General features: G+C 40.3%; 1 protein-coding gene across 6 annotated transcripts in view; it reads right to left on the reverse strand.

The window, feature by feature from the left end:
* The window catches only part of TEC (tec protein tyrosine kinase), a 149,987-nt gene that overhangs the window by 38,310 nt on the left and 92,564 nt on the right, over positions 1 to 19,113 (reverse strand). For all 6 annotated transcript variants that reach the window (XM_040238157.1, XM_040238158.1, XM_040238154.1 and 3 more), the window contains 3 exons: positions 11,666 to 11,770; positions 6,590 to 6,671; positions 5,744 to 5,872 (listed from right to left, as the gene is read on the reverse strand). In XM_040238157.1, coding sequence (XP_040094091.1) covers positions 5,744 to 5,872; positions 6,590 to 6,671; positions 11,666 to 11,770 — 316 coding nt within the window. The remainder of the gene's footprint in view (positions 1 to 5,743; positions 5,873 to 6,589; positions 6,672 to 11,665; positions 11,771 to 19,113) is intronic.

A 19,113-nucleotide genomic window follows, 5' to 3' on the forward strand; every position in this document is an offset into this window, starting at 1 on the left:
ATTTCTTTTTTGATTTCTTCTGTGATTTGTTGGTTATTCAGCAGTGTGTTGATCGGCCTCCATATATTGGAATTTTTAATAGTTTTTCTCCTGTAATTGAGGTCTAATCTTACTGCATTGTGGTCAGAAAAGATTCTTGGAATTATTTCAATTTTTTTCAATTTACCAAAGCTAGATTTAGGGCCCAGGATGTGATCTATCTTGGAGAAGGTTCCATGTACACTTGAGAAAAAGGTGAAATTCACTGTTTTGGGGTGAAACGTCCTATAGATATCAATTAGGTCTAATTGGTCTATTGTATGATTTAAAGTTTGTGTTTCCTTGTTAATTTTCTGATTAGTTGATCTATCCATAGGTGTGAGTGGAGTATTAAAGTCTCCCACTATTATTGTGTTATTGTTAATTTCCCCTTTCATACTTGTTAGCATTTGTCTTACACATTGCGGTGCTCCTATGTTGGGTGCATATATATTTATAATTGTTATATCTTCTTCTTGGATTGATCCATTTCCCCTAAAGTCAGGAACAAGACAAGGGTGCCCACTTTTACCACTACTATTCAATATAGTTTTGGAAGTTTTGGCCACAGCAATCAGAACAGAAAAAGAAATAAAAGGAATCCAAATTGGAAAAGAAGAAGTAAAACTCTCACTGTTTGCAGATGACATGATCCTCTACATAGAAAACCCTAAAGACTCCACCAGAAAATTACTAGAGATAATCAATGAATATAGTAAAGTTACAGGATATAAAATCAACACACAGAAATCCCTTGCATTCCTATACACTAATAATGAGAAAATAGAAAGAGAAATTAAGGAAACAATTCCATTCACCACTGCAACGAAAAGAATAAAATCCTTAGGAATATGTCTACCTAAAAAGCCTCTTTGATGAAAGTGAAAGAGGAGAGTGAAAAAGTTGGCTTAAAGCTCAACATTCAGAAACCGAAGGCCATGGCATCCGGTCCCATCACTTCATGGGAAATAGATGGGGAAACAGTGGAAACAGTGTCAGACTTTATTTGGGGGGGCTCCAAAATCACTGCAGATGGTGACTGCAGCCATAAAATTAAAAGACGCTTACTCCTTGGAAGAAAAGTTATGACCAACCTAGATAGCATATTCAAAAGCAGAGACATTACTTTGCCGACTAAGGTCCGTCTAGTCAAGGCTATGGTTTTTCCTGTGGTCATGTATGGATGTGAGAGTTGGACTGTGAAGAAGGCTGAGCACCGAAGAATTGATGCTTTTGAACTGTGGTGTTGGAGAAGACTCTTGAGAGTTCCTTGGACTGCAAGGAGATCCAACCAATGCATTCTGAAGGAGATCAACCCTGAGATTTCTTTGGAAGGAATGATGCTAAAGCTGAAACTCCAATACTTTGGCCACCTCATGCGAAGAGTTGACTCATTGGAAAAGACTCTGATGCTTGGAGGCATTGGGGGCAGGAGGAGAAAGGGACGACCATGGATGAGATGGCTGGATGGCATCGTGGACTCGATGGACATGAGTCTGAGCGAACTCCGGGAGATGGTGATGAACAGGGAGGCCTGGCATGCTGCGATTCATGGGGTCGCAAAGAGTCGGACACGACTGAGCGACTGAACTGAACTGAACTGAACTAAAGAAACAAAAGACCTATATATAGAAAACTATAAAACACTGGTGAAAGAAATCAAAAAGGACACGAACAGATGGAGAAATATACCATGTTCATGGATCTGAAGAATCAATATAGTGAACATGAGTATACTACCCAAAGCAATCTATAGATTCAATGCAATCCCTATCAAGCTACCAATGGTATTTTTCACAGAGCTAGAACAAATAATTTCACAATTTGCATGGAAATACAAAAAACCTCGAATTGCCAAAGCAATCTTGAGAAAGAATAATGGAACTGGAGGAATCAACCTGCCTGACTTCAGGCTCTACCACAAAGCCACAGTCATCAAGACAGTATGGTACTAGCACAAAGACAGAAATATAGATCAATGGAACAAAATAGAAAGCCCAGAGATAAATCCACGCACCTATGGACACCTTATCTTTGACAAAGGAGGCAAGAATATACACTGGAGAAAAGACAATCTTTTTAACAAGTGGTGCTGGGAAAACTGGTCAACCACTTGTAAAAGAATGAAACTAGAACACTTTCTAACACCATACACAAAAATAAACTCAAAATGGATTACAGATCTAAACATAAGACCAGAAACTATAAAACCCCTAGAGGAGAACATAGGCAAAACACTCTCCAATATAAATCACAGCAGGATCCTCTATGACCCACCTCCCAGAATACTGGAAATAAAAGCAAAAATAAACAAATGGAACCTAACTAAAATTAAAAGCTTCTGCACAACAAAGAAAACTATAAGTAAGGTGAAAAGACAGCCTTCGGAATGGGAGAAAATAATAGCAAATGAAGCAACTGACAAACAACTAATCTCAAAAATATACAAGCAACTCCTACAGAAAAATAAACTACCCAATCAAAAAATGGGCCAAAGACCTAAACAGACATTTCTCCACAGAAGACATACAGATGGCTAACAAACACATGAAAAGATGCTCAACATCACTCATTATCAGAGAAGTGCAAATCAAGACCACAATGAGGTACCATTTCACACCAGTAAGAATGACTGCGATCCAAAAGTCTACAAGAAATAAATGCTGGAGAGGGTGTGCAGAAAAGGGAACCCTCTTACACTGTTGGTGGGAATGCAAACTAGTACAGCCAGTATGGAGAACAGTGTGGAGATTCCTTAAAAAATTGGAAATAGAACTGCCATACAACCCAGCAATCCCACTGCTGGGCATACACACCAAGGAAACCAGAATTGAAAGAGACAAGTGTACCCCAGTGTTCACTGCAGCACTGTTTATAATAGCCAGGACATGGAAGCAACCTAGATGTCCATCAGTAGACGAATGGATAAGAAAGCTGTGGGTCATATACACAATGGAGTATTACTCAGCCATTAAAATAATAAATTTGAATCAGTTCTAATGGGTTGGATGAAACTGGAGCCTATTATACAGAGTGAAATAAGCCAGAAAGAAAAACACCAATACAGTATACTAAGGCATATATATGGAATTTAGAAAGATGGTAACGATAACCCTGTATGAGACAGCAAAAAAGACACAAATGTATAGAACAGTCTTCTGGACTCTGTGGTAGAGGGCGAGGGTGGGATGATTTGGGAGAATGGCATTGAAACATGTATAATATCATATGTGAAACAAATCGCCAGTCCAGGTTCAATGCATGATACAGGATGCTCGGGGCTGGTGCACTGGGACGACCCAGAGGGATGGTATGGGGAGGGAGGAGGGAGGGGGGTTCAGGATGGGGAACACGTGTACACCCGTGGTGGATTCATGTTGATGTATGGCAAAACCAATACAATACTGTAAAGTAATTAGCCTCCAATTAAAATAAATAAATTTATATTAAAAATTTAAAAAAAAAACAACTAAGGAAAAAAAACCCACATGTGACATCAAATGCTGATACGGATGCAGAGAAAAGAGAATGCAAAGAAATAGAGGTAAAGAACAGAATGGGAAAGACTAGAGATCTCTCAAGAAAATTGAGATAGCAAGGGAACATTTCATACAAAGATGGCCACAATAAAGGACAGAAATGGTACAGACCTAACAGAAGCAGAAGATATTAAGATGTGGCAAAACACACAGAAGAACTATACAAAATAGATCATCATGACCCAGATAACCATGATGGTGTCATCACTCACCTAGAGCCAGACATCATGAGGTGCAAAGTCAAGTGAGCCTCAGGAAGCATCACTACGAACAAAGCTAGTGGAGGTGATAGAATTCCAGTTGAGCTATTTCAAATCTTAAAATATGATGCTGTTAAAAGTATTATACTCAATATGCCAGCAAATTTGGAAAACTCAGCAGTGGCCACAGGACTGGAAAAGGTCAGTTTTCATTCCAATTCCAAAGAAAGGCAATGCCAAAGAATGTTCAAACTACCGCACAATTGCACTCATCTCATACACTAGCAAAGTAATGCTCAAAATTCTCCAGGCTGGATTTAGAAAAGGCAGAGGAACCAGAGATCAAATTGCCAACATCCTTTGGATCAGAGAACGAGCAAGAGAGTTCCAGAAAAACATCTGCATTGTTGACTATGCCAAAGCCTTTGACTGTGTGGATCACAACAAACTGTGGAAAATTCTGAAAGAGATAGGAATACCAGAACACTTGACCTGCCTCTTGAGAAATCTGTATGCAGATCAAGAAGCAACAGTTAGAAGTGGACATGGAACAACGGACTGGTTCCAAACTGGGGAAGAAGTACGTCATGGCTGTATATTGTCACCCTGCTTATTTAACTTAAATGCAGAGTACATCATGTGAAATGCTGGGTTGGATGAAGCACAAGCTGGAATCAAGACTGCAGGGAGAAATATCAATAACCTCAGATATGCAGATGACACCACCCTTATGGCAAAAAGCAAAGAGGAACTAAAGAACTTCTTGATGAAAGTGAAAGAGGAGAGTGAAAAAGCTGGCTTAAAACTCAACATTCAAAAAACTAAAATCATGGCATCTGGTCCCATCTCTTCATGGCAAATAGATGGGGAAACAAAGGTAACAGTGACAGACCTTATTATTTTTTGGCTCCAAAGTCACTGCAGATGGTGACTCCAGCCATGGAACTAAAAGACACTTGCTCCTTGGAAGAAAAGCTATGACCAACCTGGACAGCATATTAAAAAGCAGAGACATTACTTTGCCAAAACAAGTCCATCTAGTCAAAGCTATGGTTTTTTCATTAGTCATGTATGGATGTGCGAGTTGGACCATAAAGAAAGCTGAGCACGGAAGAATTGATGTTTTTGAACTGTGGTGTTAGAGAAGACTCCTGAGAGTCCCTTGGATTGCAAGAAGATCAAACCAGTCAATCCTAAAGGAAATCAGTCCTCAATATTCATTGGAAGGACCTATGCTGAAGCTAAAGCTCCTATACTCTGGCCACCTTATGTGAAGAACTGACTCACTGGAAAAGATCCTGATGCTGGGAAAGATTGAAGGCAGGAGGAGAAGGGGACAACAGATTAGGGGTTGGTTGGATGGCATCACCAACTGGATGGACATGAGTTTGAGCAAGCTCCAGGAGCTGGTGATAGACAGGGACACCTGGCATGCTGCAGACCACGAAGTCGCAAAGAGTCCAACACAACTGAGCAAGTGAACTGAACTGTGTGTGTATGTACACACATACATACACACACACATACATAATATAAAACAGGAAAAAAGACAAAGTCTAAGGATCTAGTGTATAACATGGCAACTATAGCTGATAGCTTTGTAATGTAAATTGAAGTTTTCTAAGAAAATAGAACTTAACTGTTTTCATACATACACACACACACAAAGGTAAACATACAAGGTTTTAATTAGCTCAATGAGAAGAACCTTTTCCAATGGATAAGTATATCCAATCACCTCACTGTAAATTTTACAAATGTTGCAATTTTGTTAATTATACCTCAGTAACGCTGGGGGCAAAGGAGAGAAAATGTGCTGACAGTCCTTCCCTAGGTTCACACTTACCCTTACAAAATATACCTACCCTGAAAGTCTGAAGGCCATATTTAACCAACGGCAAGATCAAAAACATGTCACTTTTTCCCTTTACGAATAATATGTACATCCTGAGCACAATATAGTTATAGAATAAAATGAATACTTACTACTTTCAAAAAGATTATATTTTTCACATCCAGGTGCTAGTTTTTCAGTTTGTCTGCAACACTGATAACTTCCATCTGCCCAAAATTTAGGATGGTATTTAATCATAATATTATTGTTGTTCTTTATTTCTGTAATTCAAAGATACATTAAACGATCAGTGAAATAAAGCAGAGATGACAGAATGTTTCCTTGAATAACACCGTTGATCACTCTTTCCCAAATTCATTGTTATTGTTTAGACACTAAGTCGTGTCTGACTCTTTTGTGACCCCATGAACTGTTTATTATGAGGAAATCCTCATAACATAAAATCAAACACTCAGAAGATGCATACAGTTCTCTTTTGCCTCCTTTTTTTTTTGGTGAGGCACCCTTATGCTAACAAGGTGAAGCAACCTCTGCTACACTGTGATGGATCAACACAAAAGTCAGCCCATCACCATTTTGTTCTTCAGAGAAAGCAATGAGGATTATGCAGGACAAATTACAAGTGAACATTCTTCACGTACAAGTCAATTCCTCCACATCAAATGTTGACTACACAATTTCTTGGAAAATACTAAATCCTGCTATCATAAAAGCCCAGTGCTTAGTCACCTCCAAATGTATTATATATTAAATGAAAGCTTGTTTTTCTTAAAAACTATGTATAAGCCACTAGAAGGAAGCAGATTATAAAAAAAGGAAGTTATCTTCGATGTGTGTCACTTACAGGAAAAGAATGACCTTGGAGAAGCATTTATTGTCGATTAAAAGATTATAAATGTAAGATAGTTCTGTCCTAGTGATAAGAATGTTATATTCTGAAATTATGTACAGATTAATATTTCATGATATGAGTTTACCTTCTTTTAACTTCTTTACCCACCGGTCCCTGCTTTGTGCACTAGGTGCAAAAATGTAAAGTGTGTTAGCGTCATGCACAACCTGAAATAAAACAAAAAATGGAACAGGTCAGAAATAGCACTCCTACCTAGCACAGAGCCCTTGGTACCATCAGTTCAGTTCAGTTCAGTTGCTCAGTCGTGTCCTACTCTTTGCGACCCCATGAATCGCAGCGCGCCAGGCCTCCCTGTCCATCACCAACTCCCGGAGTTCCCTCACGTCCATCAAGTTGGTGATGCCATCCAGCTATCTCATCCTCTGTCGTCCCTTTCTCCTCCTGCTCCCAATCCCTCCCAGCATCAGAGTCTTTTCCAATGAGTCAACTCTTCTCATGAGGTGGCCAAAGTACTGGAGTTTCAGCTTCAGCATCATTCCTTCCAAAGAAATCCCAGGGCTGATGTCTTTCAGAATGGATTGATTGGATCTCCTTGCAGTCCAAGGGACTCTCAAGAGTCTTCTCCAACACCACAGTTCAAAAGCATCAATTCTTCAGTGCTCAGCTTTCTTCACAGTCCAACTTTCACATCCATACATGACTACTCAATTCAGTTCAGTTCAGTCGTCTGACTCTTTGCGACCCCATGAATCGTAGCGCGCCAGGCCTCCCTGTCCATCACCAACTCCCGGAGTTCACTCAGACTCATGTCCATCGAGTCAGTGATGCCATCCAGCCATCTCATGCTCTGTCATCCCCTTCTCCTCCTGCCCCCAACCCCTCCCAGCATCAGAGTCTTTTCCAATGAGTCAACTCTTTGCATGAGGTGGCCAAAGTACTGGAGTTTCAGCTTTAGCTTCATTCCTTCCAAAGAAATCCCAGGGTTGACCTCCTTCAGAATGGACTGGTTGGATCTCCTTGCAGTCCAAGGGACTCTCAAGAGTCTTCTCCAACACCACAGTTCAAAAGCATCAATTCTTTGGCACTCAGCCTTCTTCACAGTCCAATTCTCACATCCATACATGACTACTGGAAAAACCATAGCCTTGACTAGACAGACCTTAGTCGGCAAAGTGATGTCTCTGCTTTTCAATATGCTATCTAGGTTGGTCATAAGTTTTCTTCCAAGGAGTAAGCATCTTTTAGTTTCATGGCTGCACATGACTACTAGTAGGAACCAATAAAAGATTCGGAAATTCTTTAAGCAAAAGTCAATTGCTTTCCAAAGAACCAATTTCAATTTCCAATTCTTTTCCAAAGAACCTAGATTCCCTTCTTACAAAAGCAAATTTATTTCTTCATATCTATATCAAGTGGGATTTTGTAAAGGACTGTGCTTTTACAGGAGGAAAAAAATGTACAGAGGCCAGGATGCTGTGCCAATCGTATTTCTTGCAATGTAAGAAACTAAAGTTCCTTAAGTAAACTTGGTACAACAGGGATTATTCCAATCAAGTATTTTTCTGAATAATATTTAGATGAATGGACTACTCTTTCAGCATCACTCCTACACCTTCCTTTTGCCACTACAAATAACTGCAGTAGGTAGCTTAATTAAGCACTGACTACTCCAACTCTAAACTTCATGCTTTACAGATATTAACTCAATCAATCCTACCATCAAGGCATTAGTATTCCCATTTTGCAGAAGAGGAGACTAAGGCCTATCCAAGACATCAATTCTAAATAGCTCCTGGAGGCACCACTCACACAGAATACACTGCAAATGGTACCCCTTAATTTACCTGCCCATCAGCATGTAGCTGGTCATCCAGAAAGCCAAGATCCTAACTCTAAGTTCCAAACTTTTAACCACAGTACCTCTTTTAGAGTTACCTCCAGGTGAGCAATTAGACAGTCTTATTCCTAATATTTTTAATATTAATAACAAAATTAAGAATGGGAACCTAACCCAAGAATTTTGGTCTTCACTTTACCCTTGATGGTCAGTCACAAGGCAGAAACACCCTGATTGACCAAAAAGAAATATCTGGCTAGAAACCTCTCTTTACTATGTCAACAGCCACTAGATTGAACACAGATAGCTCTTTCATCAATAGGTGGCTCTTCCTAACCATAAACCATATTTAATAGATAATCCTGAGAAATAAAAATAATATTTTTATGGCAAGACAAGAGAAATGTAAACAAAAAATTCTTATCTGCTCTTCAGCCTCCTCTCCCCCCAACTGTACATTGTGTAACTCTAATGCAAAATCAAACCTCCCCATCGGCAGAAATACCTGCTCAACCCTAAAGAGTAACATCATCTTCCCAGCAGGAACAATACAGTGCCTTAAAAGACAGCATTCCTTCTTGATCTTGTAAGGGGTCACATGACACACTACAACGCTGCTCAGATTTGGATTCTGTAAAACTGTCAATAATATGTCACATGATGTCCAGGCCTCTGACTCAAAAACTCATTAACTGTGTCTTGACTTGTAGAAGGTGGAACAGTTCTCAGAGCTTTTTGAGATGCTCCTCCCCGGTTATAATCCTCAACTCTGGCTCGAATTAAGTTTTCCTTTTTTTTTTTCAAATTCTTTTCCCATGTAGATTGTTACATAATATTGAGCAGAGTTCCCCATGCTATCAGTAGGTCCCTGTTGGTTAGCCATTTAAAATACAGCAGTATGGGGACTTCCCTGGCAATACAGTGGTTAGGACTTCACCCATGCTCTCACTGCCAAGGGCCCAGGTTCAGTCCTTGGTCAGGGAAATAAGATCTCACAAGCTGCATGGCAAAGCCAAAAAAGAAAAAAAAGAAAAAAAAATGTACACACACACACACACACACACACACACGGCAGTGTGTACATGCCAATCCCCCCAAAAAATAGATACGTGTGTGTGTGTGTGTGTATATAATTGAATCATTCTGCTGTACACCTGAAACTAACATGACATTGTCAATCAATTATACTTCAATATAAAATAGTTTTTTAAAATCCCCACTTCTTTCTTAGATCAACTGATTAGTTTTTTGTCAACAATCCCTTCTCATTCATTTTAATCAAATAAATGTGGTCTAATAACAAGGGGAACACCATAGAACAGTTCAGTTCAGTCACCCAGTCGTGTCCAACTCTTTGCAATGTCATGGATCGCAGGACACCAGGCTTCCCTGTCCATTGCCAACTCTGGGAATTTACTCAAACGCCATGTCCAGAGTCGGTGATGCCATCCAACCATCTCATCCTGTGTCGTCACCTTCTCCTTCTGTCTTCAATCTTTCCCAGCATCAGGGTCTTTTCCAAGGAGTCAGTTCTTTTTCATCAGGTAGACAAAGGATTGGAGTTTCAGTTTCAGCATCAGTCCTTCCAATAAATATTCAGGACTGATTTCCTTTAGGATGGACTGTTTTTGCTATATTCTACTCGGTGATTAATTCATACAACTAGCACTTTGCTAGGACTACATGAGATACAGAAATGAATCTAAAATACCTTATTACAAGACAGAAAATGAGATGTAATAAAGAGGTAAAGATAAAGCACTAAGAGAGAGGGCTCTGGGGATGTATGCTGCCTCATTCTGCCCATGATTTTCATACCTGTGTCAACCTTGAAAAGACACAATGTGAGAGCTGCAAGTTTTATTTAGGGCAAAATGAGGACTGCAGCCCAGGAATCAGCACAGCAGATAGCTCTGAGAAACTGCTCCAAAGACGCAAGGGGGATGGTCAATATATATGTGACTTTTGCTGAAGGGAGGGTACATGCAATGAAGCACATATTTTGCCAGAAGGTTTCTGCTAGGCTCGTTAAGCAGTCATCATTATGAAGGATTTTAGTGCTTTTCCAGATATGAGGAGATACAAGAACTGTGCTCATAAAATCAGCTCCTGAAAATATCTATCAGAAGACCTGTCCTGCCAGTTTTTCCTAAAACACAGAATGCTTCATTTCTACTCTATACCCTGAACTTCTTTCAAGGGGTACTGAAGGTCAGCAGCTGCAGCAGCATCTTGTAGAGGTAAATGGCAAGTGACCATGACAAGTGCCAATTTGTAGCTAACACCTGTGATATTGTGATTTATAACAACAAATATATATTTGCTCTCTGTTCTGGTTCCTGGCACAGAGCTCCTAGAAACCCCTTGGAATTTCCTGCGCTGAGAAAAGGGGTATTTTTTATTATGCTAATGAGGTGACAATCTGGGAGAAGGTAGGGAAGGGTGCTGGCTGCCAGTGAAGCCAGCCCTGTGATCACAGTATTGGAACTTTCAGTCTCACTTCTTGGAGGTGGAGAGCTCCGAGAAGGACAGAGGAGCTGTGACTGAGTTCATTCATCAATGGCCAATGATGTAATCACCTGTGCCTAAGTAATGGAGCCCCCATAAAAACCCAAAAAGGAGAGGGTTCTGACAGCCATCTAGTTGGTAAACATGAAGAGATGTCCACAGACAGATTAATGAATAAAAGCAATTGTTTTATATACAAACACACACACATACAAACACATATATATACATACACACAGTGGAACATTATGCAGCTTTAAAAAAAGAAAAACCCTATCACTTGCCTCAACATGGATAAACCTGGAGGGCATCATGATAAGTGAAATAAACCAGACACAGAAAGATACACATTGCATGATCACAGATGTGGAGTCTTAAACACACTCATAGAGACAGCAAGAGTGGCTGACGGGGCAGGTTGGAGGAGCACTGGGAGATGCTGGTCAGAGGGTACAAAACTGAGGTTATGCGAGATGAATGAGTTCTGGAGATCTAAGGTACAGCTGGGGATAGCAGTTAACACCACCACATGCTTGAAATTTGCTAAGGAGGTAGATAAGTGTCTCACCACTGGAGAAAAAAAAAGGGAGGGGGGAAGGAAAGAAAATGGTAACTACTTGAAATGATGGATATGTTAACTGGCTTGATTGTAGCAATCATCTCATAATGTTGAAATATATCAAAACATCAAATTTATACCTTACATATATATGATTCTTATGGGTCAATTGCATTAATACTTTAACAAAGCTGCAAGAAATCAATCAACAAAGCAATGACAGGGAACTTTAATGTGAAATAGTAAACATGACTAAAAGCCCAGAAATTCACTGTCGAAAAAATATGCCAGCTCACCTGAAATGGATATTTATTTTGACAGGGAATGACACCATCATCGTTCTTCACTATTTCCACACACTTGATTTTTGACACATCGATAAATCCCTTTCTGTACTTTTTCTGTTAAAAAAAAGAGAACCATTTCAATCATAAGTTAAAGGAAAAATGTTATTAATAGCAATATTTGTTTTAAAAATCACTTTTTCAAAACATTACAATTTCCTTCATAATTATCTAAATCATGCCTCCCTGTATGGCTAAAATTATTCAAAATACTATCACTATGAGCATTATAATCAAAATAATCATGCCTCCCTGTATGGCTAAAATTATTCAAAATACTAACACTATGAGGGTTATAATCAAAATAATTAAGCCTTTTAATTTTCAAAGCTGAAATTGCTCTGTCCTTGCCCTCTCCAGAAAGGTCTAGAACTGAGAAAGAGACTCCTTCTGATTGCTGTCTTCCTCACAGACACACACCTTAACTTCTAGATGACAGCCAACTCTCATAACCCAAAAAAGAAAGCATCAGAGACAAACCAAGCAAAAGTCCATCCACTCGATCACAGATGCAAATTCCAGCCAGAGACATCTTCCACTCCAGCACACAGAACTCAGGACGATGTGAGGACGCATGCTCATGCAAAACCTCCATTCAGAGTCTGTTTGAATTTTCTTTTCTTTTTTTTCCTTCCCTATTGCCCTCCCTCCCTGCTCACTGCAAATCTCCCTACAGCAAGTAACTAATGACATACCAGGACTTCTCCCTCCAAAACATTAATATCCGTGAGCATAATGATCTCAAATGTGAGAATTTATCCCAGGGAAAAAAATCCAGAAGAACACAAAGTAGTATGTGCAAAGACAATTTGGCATCCAATTTGGCATCCTTAAAAATGATTTTAAGCACAATGTAGAAATAAAAAATGTTTACTGAATAATATTAACTGATACATCCCATACAAAAAGCTGCACAAAGACTAAGATTACTTTAGAAGTGAATGTACAGAGTCATATGACAAAGAATAGAAGAAGAGAAATGAAGATGAAGAACACTGTAGTATCTGGGGTGACCCAGGCATGCCCTGGCCCTGGTCATTCAAAATTGCTTCATCTAGTACTTTGAAACTCCCCTCTGGCCACAACCTTTGGAGTCCCTACCCTGCTCCTTATAAGCAGCTCTGTGTTTTAACTACCACCACCCTTAGCCCAGACCACCCTCCCAGACCATCAGCGCCCATTTGTTACCTGGCCGTCATTTTATCAGGGCATCCATCCTCCTTGTCTCCCTTCCTGCCTCCACCCCCATCTCTCTCTCCCTCTCCCCAACCCACGCCCACACAGGAATCCCCATCCCCCACTGACATTTCCGTCAGTCCCCAGTTCTACCCACACTTTCTTCTGCTCCTGCATGCCTGGCAGCAGCAGGTCACAAAACAACCCTACCTGTCCTCTCATACTCAGCCAGGCCTTCACAGGTCTCATCTGTCTCCAGTGGAGAGAAGCTGGTGGCCTCCACGGAGACCACCAGTCTCATAAACGCTACAGAGCTGCCAACCCCACCAATTCCCCTCATCCCAGTGGACCATCCCTGTCACTCCCTCATGGAGAAGAGAGAAGCCATCCCACAAGCACATCCCTGACTTCTTACTTTTGCAGGCCTAAAACACCCTAAGATTCACCCTTCTTTTTCTTCTCTTTCATCCTGTCTCTATGAGAAGTTAAAAGGACACAACAGCTAAGGACACAATAGTTGGCACTTAACAGACCTCATTTCTTTCTATGCTCACCAAATTCTCACTTTACAGATGAGGAAACTGCACCTCAGACAGGTTAAACACATCACCCAAGGATCCTATACAGCTCCTAAAGCTCCCTCAACCTTGGATGCCCCAGCCGTAAACAGGTGACAAAATTACTGGAGCCAAGTCCTCGATGGGGCAACATGGATTCTGAGCATGGACTGAGCTTCTGCCCCAAGAGCCAGAGGAAAGCTCTTTACAGCCATACTCTTCTGAGGCCTTTGCTTCTCCTGCCTACAGACCAGCAGTCCCCCTTTTGGCACCAGGAACCAATTTCGTGGAAGACAATTTTTCCATGGACCATGGGGTTGGGGACTGGTTTTAGGATTTTTCAAGTGCATTACAGTCCCTGTGCACTTTATTTCTAACCTAATGTTGCTGCCAGCAATTAGACAGCAATTAGCGAGCTGACAGCAGGTACCGGTCCCAAGCCTGGAGGTTGGGGACCTCTGCTATAGTCACCTTCAGGCCTCTGCCATCCACACCAAGGACCTTCTTCTGGCCTTCCCTTCCTGAAAGAGAGGTATTACACCTTCAGCCTTCATTTCCTTCCCACCCACTCCTCCTTAACCACGTGCAATCTGCCTGCCTCCCTGCTCACCACAGCTGCTAAAGTTGTTCTCAAAAACACCACTCATGACCAAACCCAATGGCCTTCACTCAGCTATCTTCCGCTCAAGCCTTTATGAGGCATTAAGGAAGTGCTGCTACTCTCCCCTGCAGAGGCTCTCACTTTAGGTCACTCTGGTTTTCCTTCTGTCTCATCCACTCAGTCTCTCACAGAACAATACCTGCTCCGTGCCAGCAGGTATTAAGGATCACACCAGGTCCAGAGAGAGAAAGCGCATTTCCTGAACATACAATCCAAATATTGCACCATTTCTGTGAGTTAACAGTTAACAGACACATCTTACAGAAGAAGGAAACAAAAATTAAGTAACTTGCCCAAGTTTACCTGTGGGAGAGAAATACATGAGAACACAGCAATACACAGTAAGTACTGGATATAAAAAAGATGCTAAGAGAACACTGGGGAACCAAGGCTTATATGATTAATTTCAGAAAAGAAATTCTGATAATATGGTAGGAAGGGAATGAAAATCACAGCACATGGGATGAAAAACATATTCCATAATGACCTCAGTTGCCTCATCTATAAAATGGGAATAATAATAGTACCCACTTCATAGAGATTATTAGATAGTTATGAGAGTTAAATGAGTTAGCATTTGCAAAATGCTTTAAAGAGTGATCTATAATATGATATCTGTGAGTGTTTGCTATATAAAATACATAAGTAGGAAAAAAAGTGTGGCTGAAGCCCAGGGTACATGAGGCAGGTGCTGCTGCTGCTGCTGCTGCTGCTGCTGCTGCTGCTGCTGCTGCTGAGTCGCTTCAGTCGTGTCCGACTCTGTGAGACCCCATAGACGGCAGCCCACCAGGCCTCCCCGTCCCTGGGATTCTCCAGGCAAGAACACTGGAGTGGGTTGCCATTTCCTTCCCCAATGCATGAAAGTGAAAAGTGAAAGTGAAGTCGCTTAGTCGTGTCTGACTCTAAGCGACCCCATGGACTGCAGCTCACCAGGCTCCTCCTTCCATGGGATTTTCCAGGCAAAAGTACTGGAGTGGGGTGCCATTGCCTTCTCCATGAGGCAGGTGAGCAGGGCTCAACTTGTAAAGAACCTGGTGCACAGTGCCAAGGGGGCTAGTTAGACAAGGCCACCTACCCTGTTCCTGGGCTTATGCCAGTTAGTGGGCAGAAGAAACTGCGATCCTATTAATAAGTCACACATGTTCACTGTAGAAACCTTAGAAAATATTAATAGCACAAAGAAAATCAAGTGACCTTTAATCCCCCAACCCTGGAGAAAATCTGTTGATACATCATGGAGTTTTTTCAGACACTGCTCTGGGGTCATTTATCACCTGCCAGCTCTCTTAGCTCTTGAGCAGCAGACCATCATCAGTTTCTGAGACGCCCATCTCCACTCACCACCTGCCCCTGCGACTAAAAGCGGCTGACAGATGCCAGTTAATCTATATAGGAAAATTGGGGGTGGGCTGGCTTATGCCCCCCTAAATACACATCCCATGATATATAATCTATTGTACTATACTAACACTTGGGTTTATTAATTCAAATACTTCCCTATGAAATTTACAGATAAAGGTTCACACTTAAGTTGATCATTCATTACTTTACCTATCCTGCCGGCAAACACTGATCAGACACCAAGCACAGTACTGTGTGCTGCAGTCTCAACATTACGGAAAGGGGTTGAGAGTCCCCTCAAGAGGAGCTCACAATAATATGGTAGGTGGAAGGGGAAGGGGGGAATGACTCACAATCAAGTGAAGATGAAGTCATGTGTCATGCTATGCTATGGAATCAGCCAGGAAAAGGCAGGGAAGTTTCAGGGAGGAACTGATATTTTGATTTGGTTTTTAAAAGATAAGTACAAGTTTTCTTTTAGAGAAAGCAGAGAAGAGAACTCAGGCAAAAAAAAAACCAACAAAGCACTGATTTAGGGAACAGAAATTCATTGTGGCTGAAGTTCAAAGTGGTTCAGGGGAAGTGTAGGAAAGGACACCAAAATGATTATTTGAGACCAAATTAGGAATAGGTAACTAATGGTCATTTTGTCCATTGTTTAAATAGGGAAACTAGAGAGACAGATGAAATATGACGTGTGTAAAACAACACATCAACAGAACAGCAGAACTGGGAATTAGATGAAAGAGAACCTGCCACTGGGAAAGTCTTACAAGATACACTATTTTCCTTTAATTTCTAGAATTAAAATATTTTTTAAAATATCAATAACAATGCTAAATTAAACTAAATTTTTATGATTGTATACAAATATCCAGAGCTGGTCCCAGGTTTATCTGCAAAACACCCTCAGGTCCTCCTTTCTACACCCCTCTCCTAAGACTTACTATGCGCAGTAAGAGTTTCCCTCCGATATTGTTAATGATTCCTCCCTTTCCCCCTGTATCACAACTTTTATTCCTAAAGTGGCTATTCTCAGCTGCCTGCCACAGACGAAAGCTACTGGATGAATCACTTGTGCACTGCAGGGACCTCAGGTTGGAGGCATGGACTTTGGAGGCAGGCAGATCCTGAGTCCAGCCACATTCTGCCTTCTCTGGATTCCTCTGTAGGTATAGGATAATTTCACTAAGGATGAAGGATAATTTCACTGCTCATTTCACTAAGCTCTAAGCAGGAAAAAAGATAAGGTACAAAGGTGCTCAGTACAGTGGCTGGTACAGGGAAGTCACTCTCTAAATGGCAGCATCTACTATTAATTCATCTTCACAACAACCCTGGGAAGTTGTGAGGAAACTGAGTAGCTGAGAGGTGATGAGTGGCTGAGCCAGAACTGAAACCACATCTTTCAAACTCACAGAAGCTTTTACCTGACTCCTGGTCTCTCAAGCCTGAGTGTTCGTGAACACTTATTTTAAGAAAATAAAATTATCTTAATTATCTAACAATTACTCTGAGCCAGGCACTATGTGCACCTTTAATGGTAACTCAATGAATCCTCACAGCATTATGAGAGCTGCCACCCCACTTTATCGATGAAGAAATCAAGGCTGACAGCGTGTCATCAACTGGGCAGAAGTCACACAACAAACCAGGACCTTAACTCTAATTCCAATCCTGAATTCTCAAGTGCCATGTACGCTTTAGTAACTTGATATCACTTAACTGAGTACAAACTAACTCAGTGGAAATTTCTCATAATTCTTAATAGGTATAAGATCAAAGCAAGTTCACCAATTAAATGCAAACAAAACTGGACAGTAAATAAGATTCAAACTAACAGCTTACTTGAATGTGAGGGCTGGGCTATTTGCTGGAATTGAATCTCTCTCCCCAAACCATGGAATTAAAACGCTATGGACAGAGAAGCCTGGTGGGCCACAGTCCATGAGGTTGCAGAGTCAGACACAACTGAGTGACTGAACACACACAGAGCACACCTTAAAAGCACACCCTAAACCAGTTAGTTGCACACACATTGCCACGCTTTCGTTACGACTCCATCTGGTCCAGTTAAATTGTTTAGTGTTCAGTCAGCTTCTGTTTTCTCCAAAGGACACAACAATTAAAATAGACCAGAAGTACAAACCCAAAGATAGCGGTTGACATGGCATGTTTAATGACAGAGGACCTTCCAGAGAATACAGACAAAAGATATGTTATATATAAAAATAGTGAAGTTATTAAATCTCACAGTCCTCAGCAGATGGGCACCATCAAAAGCTTACTAGTGACATTCACTATATTCTATCTTGACCGTTTCTTCACTCAGTCACATTAATTAAAGATTGATTTTGGTTTCCTTCTACCACCAGGCACAGAGATACCAAAGAACCATGATAGAGATTTTAAAAGCACAGAATTTCTTGCCCTTATGGAATTTACAACTAACCATTTGCTAAGGTTAAGGAAAGGAATAATCAAGTTGACAATGAAAGTTCAGAGGGGTCAATAATAAAAGGCCATAGAGTTTTCAATCAACTCTTGAAAAGGAAAGAAATAAAATGATGTATTCTACCAAAAATCTCAAATGAGTAAAAAGGCCTATTTCATACATGAAGGTTGTTTTTCCTTTCCACTCAGAACAGAGCTGAAAGAATGGGCCTCAAGAGCAACAGGACACATTAATCATAAGAAACAAGGAAAACCTCAGGATGGTTATGACCGTGTACGTGTGGATACTGGAAATAATTTTGATATAGGCCTTTCCGGTTATCAGGAGAAGTAGAATAAATAAAATATAAAGTCATTTCCAACTCGGTAATTCTATGATGAAATGTCCCCGCTTTACTAAGCACTAAATTCCAATGAAAAACTAGAAGAAAACTAAACCAAAAACTTGGCATCTTAATATTTTTTCCTCCCTTTTAATCAGCTCATAATAATAACTGACATAAGGGCCTTACAATTTACAAAGTGACTTTAATCAAACAAACAAATAAAAAGAGTACTTTTACATTAAGAAGCCAGTAGTTACATACAAAAGCATGGCTCACTTAGGAAGATTATGGTTTCTAACATAACATCCAGAACAAAAACAGGATAAATGATAAGGAATCTGAAGACAAAAAAAAATTCATTTCCAAAATCACATAATAATCTTCAAATAATATTGTGCTGATAGAGATGATTAAAAGGTTTCTGGAGATTGTTTTTTACTGTATTCAAAGTTGAAGTTTTTATTCCCCCCAAGTAACCATTTCCTCTTAACGATGCTTCTATACTTCTGGCACCCTTTTCCTAATACCCTTTTGCAACCCAAGGGCACTTTTTAAAACTAATACTAATTATGTTTTATCATAGTTGAAAGCAAAACCTACTAACACAAGTATTTGCAAATAAGTCTAAAAGTAATTTACTTAAATTCTTGAACTTAGTAAAAACTGGAGTGAGTTATGCAGAAATCAACATATATAGATCTCTTACTTTATAAATTTCATGTGACAGACATCCAAATTCAATAAATTACAGAATTAATCAATTCAGTCCAAAGACTATGAGCCCTAGGGAGCAGAGATGATGCTCGAGATCTTGACTGCCATGTTTTCCCCTTCTTCCTGGTTGCCCAGCTAGACTGTATTTTCCTATCTCCATGCATTTGGGTA

The sequence above is a fragment of the Oryx dammah genome, unplaced genomic scaffold, assembly GCF_014754425.2.
Source record: "Oryx dammah isolate SB20612 unplaced genomic scaffold, SCBI_Odam_1.1 HiC_scaffold_3, whole genome shotgun sequence".
Lineage (NCBI taxonomy): Eukaryota > Metazoa > Chordata > Mammalia > Artiodactyla > Bovidae > Oryx > Oryx dammah.